The following is a 15,085-nucleotide window of genomic DNA, read 5'->3' on the forward strand; positions in this document are numbered from 1 at the left end:
AAAATCTAGGACCTCAGCATTTCTGTGTAAGTTTTAGGAATCAGCTTGTTAATTTCTATAAACTGATCCTAAAATTTATTTGGAAATGTAAAGAACTTAGAATATCCAAAACAATTTTGAAAGAGAAGAAAAAAATGGTGGACTTAAGCAATCTGATTTCAATGAAAGCTTACTCTAAAACCACAGTTATCAAGACAGGCACAAGGATAAGCATATAAACCAATGAAACAAAACTGAAAGTCCAGATGTAAACCTTTATATTTATGGTCAATGATTTTTTTTTTTTTACAAAGATGCTAAAATAATTCAGTGGCAAAAGGATATAATCTTTTCAACACAATCAAAAGTAACCCAAAATGTGTCGTAACCTGAAATGTAAATGGCAAAACTTTAAAACTTCTAGAAGAAAACAAAAAGTTCATGACCTTGGGTTGGGCAAAGAGTTCATTAATACAACAGTGATACATAGAAGAAAAAAATTGATAGGTTGGACCTTGTCAAAGTTTAAAACTTCAAACGATACCATTTAGAGAAGAGATATTTAGGAAATTCCCTGGCAGTGGTTAGAGCTCTGTGCTTTCACTGCTGAGGATGAGGGTTCGATCCCTGGTTGGGGAACTGCAATCTCACAAGCCACATGGCACAGCCGAAAAAGAGAGAGAGAGAAGAGGTATCTATATACTCATGTTCATAGCACTATTCACAGTGACCATGAGATGGACGTAACCTAAGTGTCCATTGACAGATGAATGGATAAACAAAACGTGGTGTATACATACGATGAGGTATCACTCAACTTCAAAAAGAAAGGAAAATCTAACACATGCTGCAGTGTGGATGATCCAAGGCATTATGCTAAGTGAAATAAACCAGTCACAGTAAGATGAATACTGTATGATTCCACTTAAATGAAGTACCTCTAGTAGTCAGACTCAGAGATGGAGAGTGGAATGGTGGTTTCCAGGGTCTGGAGGGAGAGAGGAAGGAGTTACTTAATGGGTACAGACTTTCACTTCTGCAAAATGAAGAGTTCTGTGAGTGGATGGTGGTGATGGTAGCACAACAGTGTGAATGTACTTAATGCCACTGAACTGTGTATTTAACCACATTTTAAAAAAAAGATAGTGTTAACAAAAGCAAAGGGGGACTTCCCTAGTGGTTAAGAATCTGAGGACACAGGTTCGATCCCTTGTCCAGAAAGATCCCACGTGCTGAGTGCTGCAGCTACTGAAGCCTGCACTCCTAGGACCTGTGCTCTGCAACAAGAGAAGCCACCACAATGAGAAGCCCAAGCACCACAGCGAAGAGTAGCCCTGCCTTTCCGCACTAGAGAAAGCCTGTGTGCAGCAATGAAGACCCATCACAGCCAAAAATAAATTTTTAAAAAATTTTAAAAATTGGGGGACTTCCCTGGTGGTCCAGTGGCCAAGACCCCATGCTTCCAGTGCAGGGGGGCCGGGTTCAATCCCTGGCCAGGGAACTAGATCCCACATGCTCCGACTAAGACACAGCAAAGCCAAATAAAAATAAGTAAGTTTTTTTTTTAATTAAAAATTTTTTAAAAAGGAAAAAGAGCCAATACTGAGAGAAAAATATTTGCAAATCCTGTTAAAGAATTTGTAGTTAGGATATAAAGAGAGTTCTTACAACTCAATAATAGGAAGATATTTTAAGGGGTAATACTTTTAATAAACATTTCCTCAAAGGAGAAATATAATGGCTAATAACCACATGAAAAGATACTCAACATCATGATTCAGAATGGCTTTAATCAAAAAGACAGCAACACCAAGTGCTGGTGAGGACTGAAGAAAGCAGAAGCATTGTGCACTGCTGGTGGGAATGCACAGATTCAGCCGTCATAGAGAACAACTTGGCAGCTTGTCAAAGGCTAAATGTTAATTTACCACATAACCCAGCAGATCCACTCTTAGGAATCTCCCCAATCTGCCCACACAAAGATGTGTGCACTGATGTTCATAGCAGCATTATTCATAATAGCCAAAAATGGAACACAATCTAAATGTCCATCAACTGGTAATGGATAAACGAAATATAGTATATCCATACAATGAAAAGCTATTTATCAGTGAAAAGGAACAAACTGTAGATACATGCCAAAATCATGGATAAACCTGAAAAATATTATGTTAATACAGATGGCCAACAAGCACATGAAAAGGTGTTCAACATCACTCATTATTAGAGAAATGCAAATCAAAACTATAGTGAGGTTTCACCTCACACCAGTCAGAATGACCATCATCAAAAAGTCTACAAATAATAAATTCTGGAGAGGATGTGGAGAAAAGGGAACCTTCCTGAACTGTTGGTGAGAATGTAAATTGTTGCAGCCACTATGTAAGAATAGTATGGAGGTTCCTTAAAAAACTAGTAACCGTATGATTCTGCAACCCTACTCCTGGGCATGTATCTGGAAAAGACAAAAACTCTAGTTCAAAAAAGATACATACACCCTGATGCTCATAGCAGCACTATTTACAGTAGTCAAGACATGGAAGCAACCTAAATGTCCATTGACAGGTGAATGTATAAAGAAGATGTGGGACATACATACACAATGGAATATATTCAGCCATAAAAAAGAATGAAATAACGCCATTTGCAGCAACTTGGATGGACCTAGAGATTATCATACTAAGTGAAGTAAGTCAGAGAATGATAAGTATCATGTGATATCATTTATATGTGATATCTTAAAAAAGTATACAAATGGGCTTACTAACAGACTAGAAATAGACTCACAGACATAGAAAACAAACTTGGTTACCAAAGAGAAACCTGTGGCGTGGGGGATAATTTAGGAGTTTGGGGTTAATAGATACATAGTATTATATATAAAACAAGAACCTACTATATAGCATGGGAAACTATATTCAGCATCTTGTAATAACCTGTAATGGAACACAATCTGAATATATATATATATATATATATATATATATATAAAAAGCTGAACCACCTTGTACATCTGAAACTAACACAACATTGTACATCAGTTCAATTCAGTTGCTCAGTCAGTCATATCTGACTCTTTGCAACCCCATGGACTGCAGCATGTCAGGCTTCTCTGTCCATCACCAACTCCCAGAGATTGCTCAAACTTGTTTCCTTTGAGTCAGTGATGTCATCCAGCCATCTCATCCTCTGTCACCCCCTTCTCCTCCTGCCTTCAATCTTTCCCAGCATCAAGGTCTTTTCCAGTGAGTCAGTTCTTCACATGAGGTGGCCAAAGTACTGGAGCTTCAGCTTCAGCATTAGTCCTTCCAATGAATATTCAGGGTTGATTTCCTTAGGATTGACTGGTTGGATCTCCTCGCAGTCCAACAGACTCTCAAGAGTCTTCTCTAACACCACAGTTCAAAAGCATCAGTTTTTCAGTGCTCAACTTTCTTTATGGTCCAAGTCTCACATCCATTTCCATACATGACTACTGGAAAAACCATAACTTTGACTAGACAGACCTTTGTCAGCAAAGTAATGTCTCTGCTTTTTAATATGCTGTCTAGGTTGGTCATAGCTTTTCTTCCAAGAAGCAAGCATTTTTAAATTTCATAGCTACATTCACCATCTGTAGTGATTTTGGAGCCCAAGAAAATAAAGTCTATCACAGTTTCCATTGTTTCCCCATCTATTTGCTATGAGGTGATGGGACTGGATGCCATGATCTTGGTTTTTTGAATGTCACTATACTTCAATTTTTAAAAATTATATTAAATGAAAGAACCCAGTCACAAAAAAACTTCATATTATGAGTCCATTTCTGTGTCTAGAAAAGTCAGATTTATAGAGTTAGAAAGCAGATCAGTTGCTTAAGGCTTGAAACAAAAGTATCTAAGTGGGGTGATGGAAATGTGGTAGATTATGGTGATGGTTGTGCAACTCCAAGTTTTTTACAGTCATTGAATTGGTGCATTTTATGAAATAAATTATACCTCAGTGAAACTGTTTTTCAAATAAAAGGAGATGATACCTATCTCTTAGGGCTTCTTGTGAGGATTTATTAGAACAAGTGCCAGGTACAAACTAGGCAACAATAGATGGCAATTATTATTTACTGTCATTATTTTTTATATATAACAGCAGCATCTACTGTTAAGACCTCAGAGTCAGCCCTATAGTATAGCATCTGAACATCCTGTTACAGAACCCCCCCCCCCAAAAAAAGGAAAACCTAATTAAAGCCTAACTTTGTATAATATCATTTGCTGACTTCTCATTCAGTGTGGGATGGGGAGGGGGCACATTTTTAATTTGTGAAGTCATAGCAAAGAGTGACAAACTTTTATATTCATAATCTTTCCGTTTTAGGAGGAGTGAAACTTGGATTAGGAGATTTCATTTTCTACAGTGTTCTGGTTGGTAAAGCTTCTGCAACAGCCAGTGGAGACTGGAACACAACCATAGCCTGTTTTGTAGCCATATTAATTGTAAGTATACATTGATTAAAACCTGTTAAAACTCCTTATCTCAAAACTCTGATTAAAAGGCAGTTCTTTTAACCCTAGCTTGGCTGAGTGTTCCAATCACCTGGGGAGCTTTTTAAAAACACAAATAATTGGACCTCACCCGAATAGTTTCTCCACATGGCCACACATTGAAATCACCTGGGAGCTTTTAAAACAGTGCTTCTCTGAGATATTGTTTGTTTTAATTGTGTATTTTTTTTTAAGTTCCCCCAGGAAATTCTGGTAAGCACCTCTGACTAGGAACCACTGCTTCAAGCCTGGCAGCATAAATAATTATGTAGAGAATTAGATCAGTCTTAAAGGGGTAAACAGTTCCTCACTTAGTGTGGGTTTGGTGGCAGTTTTGCATTTAACGCCACGACCTGCAACATCCAGTGCCCTCTGGGCAGGCAGTATGAAGCAAGAAAAGCTAACATAGCGCCTGATCACACGTAGATTCTGCTTATAGAGTCACAGTGTGAGCCTGAAGCTTTCAGAACTGTGATTTTAAGTAATTCATAAGATATTTCTTACTGCTGTTTTTGCTGGAGGTGTGATGTCTCGTGTGTGTGTCTGTGTGTGTGTGTGTGTGTGTGTGTGTGTATGAGTGAAGTTGGATGAGAGGTTAGATGAGAGCCTTTACTTACGTATTTATTTTGTGATTTATCTTGGGCATATGACCAGTTAGAATTTTCATTTATTTCTCTTTTAAGGTTAGTTTTCTGGATGTGTTTTAGTGTCTCAGTTAGGGTAAAAAAATGGGCTGTATTATATAGCTGCTCTGTGTTTACAAGAAAACACTATACACTATAAACAAACGTTTGTTGGTTTATTCCATGAGCACCTCTTTGCCCCCAGACAGCATAAAGAATGTTCTTCACCTCTGGGATTGTTAGCTAGCCAAACTAAACCTACAGTAGCCAAGTCAATATTTTAGATAGAAATTTCAGTGTTGTTAATTTATTTAAAAAATCATTTTGCTTATTTTCAGATTCTATTCCCTACCTAGAATTAGGGGGTGAAATATCAATAATATATGGATAATAATCTCTATTGTGAAGAAAAATAAGTGTTTCCAGATTCAGTGAAAAAACTTTTGTTCTAAAATTTAACCTCAAAGGACTGTATATTCAGTTAACTAAATTAAGACCAAGATTTGTGATTGAGTTGATTTGCACAGAATACTTGGATAATTATGTCTGCGTTTGTGTTTTTCCCCCCTTCTCCACAGGGTTTGTGCCTTACATTATTGCTCCTCGCCATTTTCAAGAAAGCATTACCAGCTCTTCCAGTCTCTATCACCTTTGGGCTTATTTTCTACTTTGCCACAGATTATCTTGTTCAGCCCTTTATGGACCAGTTAGCATTCCATCAGTTTTATATCTAGCATATTTACAGTTATAATCTCATGGATTTTTCTCCTTTGACTATAATAAAATCTGGGGAGGACAAAGGTGATTTTCCGGTGTCCACATCTAACAAAGTCAAGATTCCCAGCTGGACTTCTTGCAGCTTCCTTCCAAGTCTTCCTGACCACCTGCACTATTGGGCGTTGGAAGGAGGCTTCTACAGAAAACGGTTTTGAACACGTCATTGTGGTGAACTAAGTCCCTCAATGCAGAAACTACCAGATTTGAGGGACAAGGACAAGGCAAAGCCATGGGCCAAAAAGTTGCTGTGCTCCCACCAGCAGGTTGACCTGTGGTCACAGGTGGACTTTACCAACGCTGCAGACTCTCAGGACTACCATTATTAGGAGGTTAAATGAAATGGTTTAAACCAAACAGGACTCTTCATCTTAAGCTACATATTGAAAATCAACCTAATAAATCTGTATTGAATTCTGAACCTTTTCGAGAGATACCATAAGGAGAGCAGGCACCAGCAGCAAAATGGAATGATGGGAAGGGACTCAAACTTTCAGACTTTTTGCTGCAGACTTACTATTTTTAAATAAGACTTTTTTTCACCTGAGTCAAGTCAGAGGTATAGGTTGATTTTGACACTTCTTCTCAAGCACTGAAGCCCATTACTATCTGTGGCTGCCATTTCTTCCCAAGGCCAGTCTGAACTTATTTGAGGTGGCTTTATCTTAAAAGTCTTAACCTCAGGTTCAAATTCAGTAATTTCTGGAAATAATGGGACTATAACTCAACATTTCCTATCACCCTTAGGTAAATTCTGGATTCTCCAACAAATTCCTAATTTGTAGGCATATTGGGAGGTTCACTTGCCTCCAGGTGCCTCCCGCCTTCCCTCTCTCTCCCTTTACCCCCCTCACGAGCACTTGTCCTGTGTGGTGAATAAGAGCCCTGTTGTGGGAGCAGATGGTCCGGTTGTCATAGGATTTCGCTCTTTGTGTGGCACAAAGAATCTGTCATGAATCAGTGCTCTCAGCCCTGCTGTCATAATTTCTTCAATAGCAAAATGCAATGTGTGCCCAAAGACAGTAGAATTAAAGAAGAGTAAAATTGCTCGTGAAGCACTTTTCTGTCCTGATTTTTTTCCTTTCTTTCTTTTTTTTTAAACTACAACCCATTGTCTCTTGACAGTAGGTCGGAATTTGAGCCAATAGCCAAAAGCCAGTGGTTTATAAAGTTTACGACTCAGTTGTATCTATACAAAGCTTGGAGAACACCGTTATTTCTCTTGGTGAGCTGAGGGAGAACCGAGAGTCTGGAGGAGAACCAGCCGCCAAGAGAAGAGAGGAGAGGCCCCCAGCAGCCAGTGGGACAAGATGAGGCCACATCCTATGAAGGAGAGGATCCGAGTGATTCCTCAAGCAACTCACAACGAGTGTTCTGCAGTTTCCCTACCTTTCATTTCAGTGTACCTCTGCAAGAGCCGCCAAGTTCAGCCCCTGAACAGTTCAGTTGGACAGTGAACAGAAATAGTCACCGGCTGTGGGCACATGGCACCTCTGGATGAAGCTTTGCCAGGCACACCCCTTCTCTTACCACAGCCAGCCCTCAGCCATGGTGACCACAACCCTTCTCCTACCACAGCCAGCCCTCAGCCATAGTGACCACACCCCTTCTCTTACCACAGCCAGCCCTCAGCCATGGTGACCACAACCCTTCTCCTACCACAGCCAGCCCTCAGCCATGGTGACCACACCCCTTCTCCAACCACAGCCAGCCCTCAGCCATGGTGGTCATACTGTGAGCATCTATGTGGAACGTGGTTTCCCCCTGAGGCTGAAGAGAGGCCAACTCTCCCTCAGCTTCTTGCTGGTTTCTCTCCAGCTCTCATTTGATCTGCTTTGGGTTCTCTGTGGAGTTTAGAGGATTTGTTTTCTGTTGTGGAAAATTTCTTCTAAGAAATGTGCCAGTACTACCCTGTGTGTAAAAACTGGCTCCTGGGCTGTGAGAACTGCAGGGAAAATTACAGCTCTGCCAAGAAAGTTGGGGCCCGAGAGCAGGTTTTGTCATCTCTCTATTTTTTCCTTTAGCTCCCTTGCCCCAAGATGCCATTTTTCTCCTCAGGTATGTGGCAACATGGATATTCTCTTCTAGGAGGACACGATTCAACAAGCTACAGCAAAGCCACCTGAACTGCAGTATGTGACTTGAAGCAGTCTTGAAGGGAGCCCTGAGTAGTTTATTTGTGTGAGGCTCCCAAATGTGCTATGCCTTTCATGAAGGGTTTACCTTTGAAGAGGTTGTGTGGTGTGTGTGATTGTGTTCAGATCCATCCTGTGTGTTACTGGCCTATGTAGAAAGATTGCAGTGGACCTGTCACTTTCTGCAAGACAGAGCCACATCTCAGCATAGAGAGAAGAACATCTTATTTCTTCCAATTGCCAGTCTTAGATGCAGAACTTTTCCTTTGAACCTTCTTCTTAGAGTCAAGTCAGTTGTTTCTGCAATATCAGAATGCTAGTCTTCCACCATGAAAAATAGATTGTCACCAGAGAAAACAGCAATTTCACTGAGGATGTGCCCTCATACGGGGGCGAGCGATGGCCGTGGAGCCAGAACCATTGACAAAGCATGCCCAGCCCAGCTGACCTGCTTTATAAGAGGGGGAGGGGAGTAGGAGGAATGGCGCCCACTGATGTCTGCGTCTGACTGTAAACAGAGTGTTTACATACAGAATGTTGCCATAAGCCAGCCTGTGGAAATTCCAACCATATTTGGAGGATTTGTAGAGCATTTTTTCAAAGAAGTGCTTGCTTCTCTGTTTCTGATTCTCACCAGGTGAGTGTGTAGTCCTTGGATCACAGCACTCATTATAAATGACTAAACTTTGATCAGAAAAAGAATCTTTCCAAGCAATGTGGAAGAAAATCACAAGTGAACAATTTATTGATTGCACTACAGAAGCAACAACTGATGAGGTGGTGTTTTTAACTTTTAAATTCCTGGATCTCCATTTTTTCAAGTGTTCCTTGGTTTTAAAAACCTTCCTTATGTTACAAACAGATAATATGTTTAGTCCTTGACTTTTACTTGGCCTCAGCAGACTTTATATATCTAGTTTTAATCATAATTTGTAGAAGGTAAGACAGAAGTTAAACCACCATGTAAGATCTCGCAGGGTCACACATCTCAAGGAAACCTCTGATCCTGACCCCCAGGGCCTGGCCTTTTGTATTCGCCTGTTTATGATCTAGCCCTAAAGAAAATGAGCTCAGAAACCACTCAGAAAGGTTTTGTTCAATGTCTTCCCTGTTCCTGGCATGGTGCTGGAGTCTAAGGAAGCAAAAATGACTCAAATGTATCCTCACTGTAGCTGCAGTCTCTTGTTTTCTGGTGAATACCATTTTAGCTTCTCTAAAATTCTACTTGTCAAAAGCCTTATTCATGATTACTGTTATTGAGGGCTTAAAAATGTATGTTACAGAGGTGACCTGATCCTTCCAGAAACCAGTCCTTTCAGTAAAGTATTCCTTTTTCTCTAAATTTGCTTTTGTATAGTATAAAAAACCCATCTGATCTGTCGTTTTGAACACCAAGGGTGTCCTGAATGTAGGAGTTTGGGAAGAGACTTGATTTTAAAAGTCCCCAGACACAGGAGACTTAAAAACAGTGGTTTCAGCTCTTCACAACCCTCGTTGAAGTTACAGAGCAAGTTGTCCCAACAAGACCACTGTAGCGCTCACATTCCAGATCGTCTGGGTGGTGCACGTCAGATCTGTGCTTTGAAGGTCATCGGCCTGGTGCGGAAGTGAACTCCCCTCTTAAATGTCAAAGCCGTTTCCGGGACCTCTGACAGCTTCAGCATCTCCCTGAGGAAGTAGTTGGGTCCACGATCGACCCTGGAATCTGGTGTTAGCACTTCAGCCTGGCCTGTGTAGCAGAAAAGACTTCCCAGGAGGCAGTTTTCCTTTAAAAACAAGTAAGCATTGCAACAAGACAGCTTCCTAGTCAACTGTGTAGAGCAGTGCATATAGACTGCTGTGTTCACCACGCAGTCCAGGTGCCGGGTGTGAGTTTCTGTGGGATCACTGACCCTCACGTGCTCATTGCCTGGCTGCTGCTTCTCCAAACACTGCTTTGTACACGATTCAGACGGACTGAGAATACATCTTTTCAGAGTACCTTTCAAATTCTTGGTAAGATATAATTTTGATAGATGATTGCAGATTTTCCTGTTATTTATCAAATTAATAAAGACTGCATGACTCCAGGTGTGCTCGTCTCCTCACATGAAAGTACTCCCACGTGTAACTGTGAGAACTCTTCAGCCATTATCAGAAAACAGAAGCACACATGCATTGTTTCCACCCTTCACTCATAAATTCAGTCATACGGACTTTAGCAGGTCACACCGTGGAAGGGTACTATTAAATCTATTTATGAGAAGTCTTAATTATTTTTAATACATTTCTGAAAAATATTTTTTCTAGAAAAACATCTAACTCAATGTAAAGACTCAAGATAACTTACAGGATGTATGTTGTACAGTGCAGAGATTTTATAAGCCAGAGGATTATCTTTAAAAAATTATTACCTAGGTCACATGATGGAAAAAAGCAACATTACTTTTATTGACCTGGTATAGCATATGTTGTCCAATCACTCTACAAAGCTTTTTGTTTCTACACAGAGAATTCCTTACAGAAGGTTGGGAATTACTGGTCAAAAATAAGTCTGTGGCAGAAAAAAAGAGCCTATTGTCTTAAGAAGCAGAGAAGGGGTGGATGAGTTCCTGGGTACATTGGCCAAGGGCATCAAAGAGCAAAGAAGGTGTTCTTCCCTCCTGTGGGAATCAGGCGTCGCTTGGTTTTCTGAATCTTGTAGGCAGTGTCACTAGAGCCTGCCAGAGAAGCATCACGATTTGTCCTCATCAGCTGAGAGGTATCTGATTCTTAGGGCCCCTGACAATGGTGCTCTTGCTGAAAAGGAAGAATGACTCAAGCAGATTAAGAAGCAGGAGTAATGAGGCTGGATTTCCTGCATCACTAGGTAAGTACCACAGCTTTTTGTGGCCCAACCCCTCTCCCTGGGAATTCTGTGTGCCAAAGTCAGGGGAGACCCTGCCCACCAGTACTTAGGATCTGGTTAAAAGTGAAATGGTAGCATGCTTGCGGAGAAGGCAATGGCACCCCACTCCAGTACTCTTGCCTGGAAAATCCCATGGATGGAGGAGCCTGGTGGGCTGCAGTCCATGGGGTCGCAAAGGGTCAGACACGACTGAGCAATTTCACTTTCACTTTTCACTTTTATGCATTGGAGAAGGAAATGGCAACCCACTCCAGTGTTCTTGCCTGGAGAATCCCAGGGACGGGGGAGCCTGGTGGGCTGCCGTCTATGGGGTCGCACAGAGTCGGACACGACTGAAGTGACTTAGCAGCAGCAGCAGTAGCAGCAGCATGCTTGAGTACAAGCAAATACAATATTTACTACGTGGTCTGAATGGGAATGCAGGGTAAAGGAAGGCTCCACGAAAGACAGGATTTAAGGGCAGAGTTTTCCCTAGCAACATAACATTTAAACTGAGTTTGGGAAGAATCCGAATTGCAAGAAGACTAAGAGCATACACGAAAAACAAAATCAGGAAGAACGTGGGAGATACCCGAGGATAATTGGATTTTGAATTCAGGTGTTGGTTTCCCAGAGGGAAACCTAATTTGCTAACAATCTGTTTCCATATTTACTTAAACTCTACCTCCTTCATTAAATGACTTGTAGAAACTGTGGAGGATGATGACTGACCTACCACAAGGACCGTTCAACAACAGAGCCTCTTGTTCGTGACAGAAACTGATTCTCTCACGTGGGCTGGCCCTTCTGTGCCTGCTACGCTGTGCCCTCGAAAGGCGGGAGACAGAAAAGCCTCAGAAACCAGGTTTGTAGGAGGCTTTAATTTTGAGGCGAGAAGGTGAAGTACTCTTGCTGCCTCAGTTTGTCTTTTTTTTTTTTTTCCTTATAAAACTGTTTTCATTCTGTAGTAACCCAAGGTCAATTCCTTTTGCAAAAGGAAAGGATTTTGTTACCCTTTTACCATAGAACACCACAAGGTGAACTGAGGGTAAAATTCTGATTACATTTGTTTTCTTGCGTAGCAGAGCTAGTCAAGAGCCACTAAATTCCAAGATATACATACAGGGATGATTTAAAAGTGGAAACAACACTAGCAGCTAGATAAATGTATTTATACTATACCTAAATACCTGAATTTAAGTGTGTGTTTTAAGGGTTGGTACCTCCTCTCCCGATGTGGTTATCACATATCTGTCGAGGAAACTGAAGAGAGATTTTTTTTTTTGAACTTGTATCTTTCACTTAGATTTTCAGAGATTTTTGTCCACCAAGAACTGAATAACTCATTAGGAAATAATTTGTTTTTCTGTCTACTCACTGGATCTACGTACATCTGCCATAAGATACGGTAAATATTTAATGAGATGACCGAGTTTTAACTTGTTTGAGCTAGATAGATGTGAATGTGTGATTCCTTCGGATTTTCTGAGATGTTAAAAATGACCCCCATGCCACCTTCTGCCATCGTGATATCTCCTTGGGAAGTCTTGTTTCTGAGACCCCCTAACCCAGCCTCCCTGCCCCTTTCCCTCCCAGTTCTGGGGTCCTCTCTGGAATAGTCCAACAAGAAGGTCATCCAGTGTGAAAAGGTCATCAGGCTTGAGTAACATTCCAGTGGGAGAGAAAGGGCATTTTTATCCTGGGTAACTGGTCTGAGGGCAAGGTCTGAAGACTTCAGGAGTCTGCTTTCACACTGATTTCCTCCATGTCTGTGCTCTCTCTAAGGCAGGCTGTCTCTAATGTGGCTACTCTGCCTCCTTGGGTTACTTCCCTGGCATTTGGAGCTGGGTTCCATGGCAGTTTATTAAGGCCTTCAGCCTTGGTGGGAACCTCTGGTGGCTCAGAAAGTAAAGAATCTGCCTGCAATGCAAGAGACCCGGATTTGATCCCTGGGTTGGGAAGATCCCCTTGGAGAAGGGACTGGCTACCCACTCTAGTATTTTTGCCTTGGAAAATTCCATGGACAGAGGAGCCTGAGGGGCTACAGTCCATGGGATCAAAGAGTCGGGCACGACTGAGTGACCAACATTTTCACTTTTCACTTTCATGGTGCAACCAGCCATCCTAGGGGTTAACGTGCTCTCGGTGGCCTCACCCCTTTGACTCTGGTGATGTAGGATCCTGCCCTCTAAGCCAGGACACCCCTTTGGTGTCTGATGGATACATGGCAGTGAGCCCAGAGCGGCGGCCCACCCTCAGGAGCAACAGGGACCCGGTTCCTCTCACTGTCCCATCATTCTTTGGAGAATTCTTTCTAACCAACAAGGATTAGAATTCCCCCTTTCCTTGCTTGTGCAATAGAGTCATGACTTAAACCAGTAAATAATAAAGTCATAGACTTGTTACAAGTGATTATGCAACTTTTGTCATTGAAAGAAATGATTCACCAAGGCAAACCAAGCATTTGTTAATTGCTACATAAATTGATTTTTGTTTTCAAGTCAAATGCACTGGCGAACGTTTCCGTGAAGGAAGGCAGGTGATCTGGCCCAGAGTGGCCCTGTTGCAGTTGGAGCTTACCAAGGACCAGGCCTAGGAGCTGGCTTTGCCAAGCTGACGGCCAAGTGGAGTGGCCAGCAGCCATCTGGACCCCCTCCCCATTGGCCCCTGGGTGTTTGGAAGGCACTGCCTATCTTCCTGGCCACTCTCCAGCCTTCTGGCAGGAGAGGCCTGGCCGCCTCCTCAGAGGGCCCCAGCCCTTGCCCCCCGGGACTGGAGACAAGTCTGGCCTCGTCTCCCCACTGGGAGCTCAGCCAACCCAGCTGTTTCCCGCAGCCCCTCCCTGCGCCTCTGCCCAGCCAGTTTCTCACAAGACAAGCCCCTTGCTCCCAGACTGTGTTGCTCCAAGATTCTGTCTCTGGCTGGTGAGGGGCCAGGACCTGCTCCTTCCTTCCATCTCCCTGAGGGCTGACGTTCCTGTGGCCCACCTCAGTCTCCCCAACACCCTCCTTTGTTATTCTCAGAGCAGACAGCCTTTGTCTGCAGACTGGCTCTGGGACAGGGAAGCCAGCAGAGGAAACTGTCTCATGCACTCCTGATGCCTCTGAGCAAACCAATGTGGGCACCTTCACTTGGACCACAGAGGTGTGCCTTCCAGCCGCTCAAACCCTCCCACGCCCCAGGTAAGGGGACGAGCTGGCCGACGTGGTAAGAGGGAGCTGAGTGCATGCATTCACCCACCCATCTGGGGCTCCTAGAAGTGACTCAGTAAACGTTTGCTGAATAAGTGAGGTAATGGGTGGATTAGGGGCCCACAGGAGGGGATTTCCATGCAGGATGATACATAAACAAGACGCATGTGTGGGAATGTGTTTTAAGTACGAACAAACATGAACCACTTTTGCCTTCATTTATAAGGCTGTGCTGGAGATTCTGAAGCCTGAGGTCAGTTGGCCTTATCCGCTTAAAAGACCCAGTATTTATAAATTGGTGGTCGGGGTTGAATCCAAACAGGATTCCTCCCCCAGGGCACATTTGTGACGTCTTGAGAAATGTATGGGTTTGTCCTCGGTCAGTGTCACCACATTGAATGCAGGAGGAGTAATGCACAGTGTGGTTCCTGATACTTCTTATCCCTCATTCAACACACAAAAAAGCCCCAGAGAAACGTACTTGCCCCATAAAACCAATGTCCATGGAGCATTTACTATTGACGTGCCCAGACCCTCCGCAGGGCCCATCACAAGCATTGTCTCGGGCCTCCTCATCTCACCGGTGAGTAGGGCTATCCGCATTTCACAGGTGAGAGAATGGAAACTTCGAGAAGATGAATAACGGTCACAAACACACACGGCCAGAAAGTGGGAGAGGCTGCCCCTGCCCTGGCAGTTCTGGTGCCAAGGCCTGTGCTTCTTACCTCCAGAACGAGGGCACTGTAAATTGGAGCACCGCTCTGTGCCTCTGGTTTCTCTCCTGTAAAATGCAGGCAAGTTTTCTCAAATTTTCTAACTAAAGTTGCTCAAGCAACAGAGGATCTTGAGGGACCTGCAGGTCTAGGGCACAGCCCAGAGTGGCAGCCACAGGCAGCAATGTCTCCAGAGTTTTAAGAAAATCAAAGTTTTAGTTTTATTTCCCAATGCATTTTGTTGTTTTATTCTGGTAAAACACCCATGACATAAAATTTACCAT

The 15,085-nt window shown here is 42.6% G+C and overlaps 1 protein-coding gene across 6 annotated transcripts in view; it reads left to right on the forward strand.

The window, feature by feature from the left end:
• Positions 1–10,100, forward strand: part of PSEN1 (presenilin 1) — a 70,600-nt gene extending 60,500 nt beyond the window's left edge. For all 6 annotated transcript variants that reach the window (XM_055538571.1, XM_055538575.1, XM_055538574.1 and 3 more), the window contains 2 exons: positions 4,333–4,451; positions 5,701–10,100. In XM_055538571.1, coding sequence (XP_055394546.1) covers positions 4,333–4,451; positions 5,701–5,856 — 275 coding nt within the window. In that variant the 3' untranslated portion in view covers positions 5,857–10,100. The remainder of the gene's footprint in view (positions 1–4,332; positions 4,452–5,700) is intronic.
• The last annotated feature ends 4,985 nt before the right edge of the window (positions 10,101–15,085 follow it).

Source organism: Bubalus kerabau, chromosome 10, assembly GCF_029407905.1.
Source record: "Bubalus kerabau isolate K-KA32 ecotype Philippines breed swamp buffalo chromosome 10, PCC_UOA_SB_1v2, whole genome shotgun sequence".
NCBI lineage: Eukaryota > Metazoa > Chordata > Mammalia > Artiodactyla > Bovidae > Bubalus > Bubalus kerabau.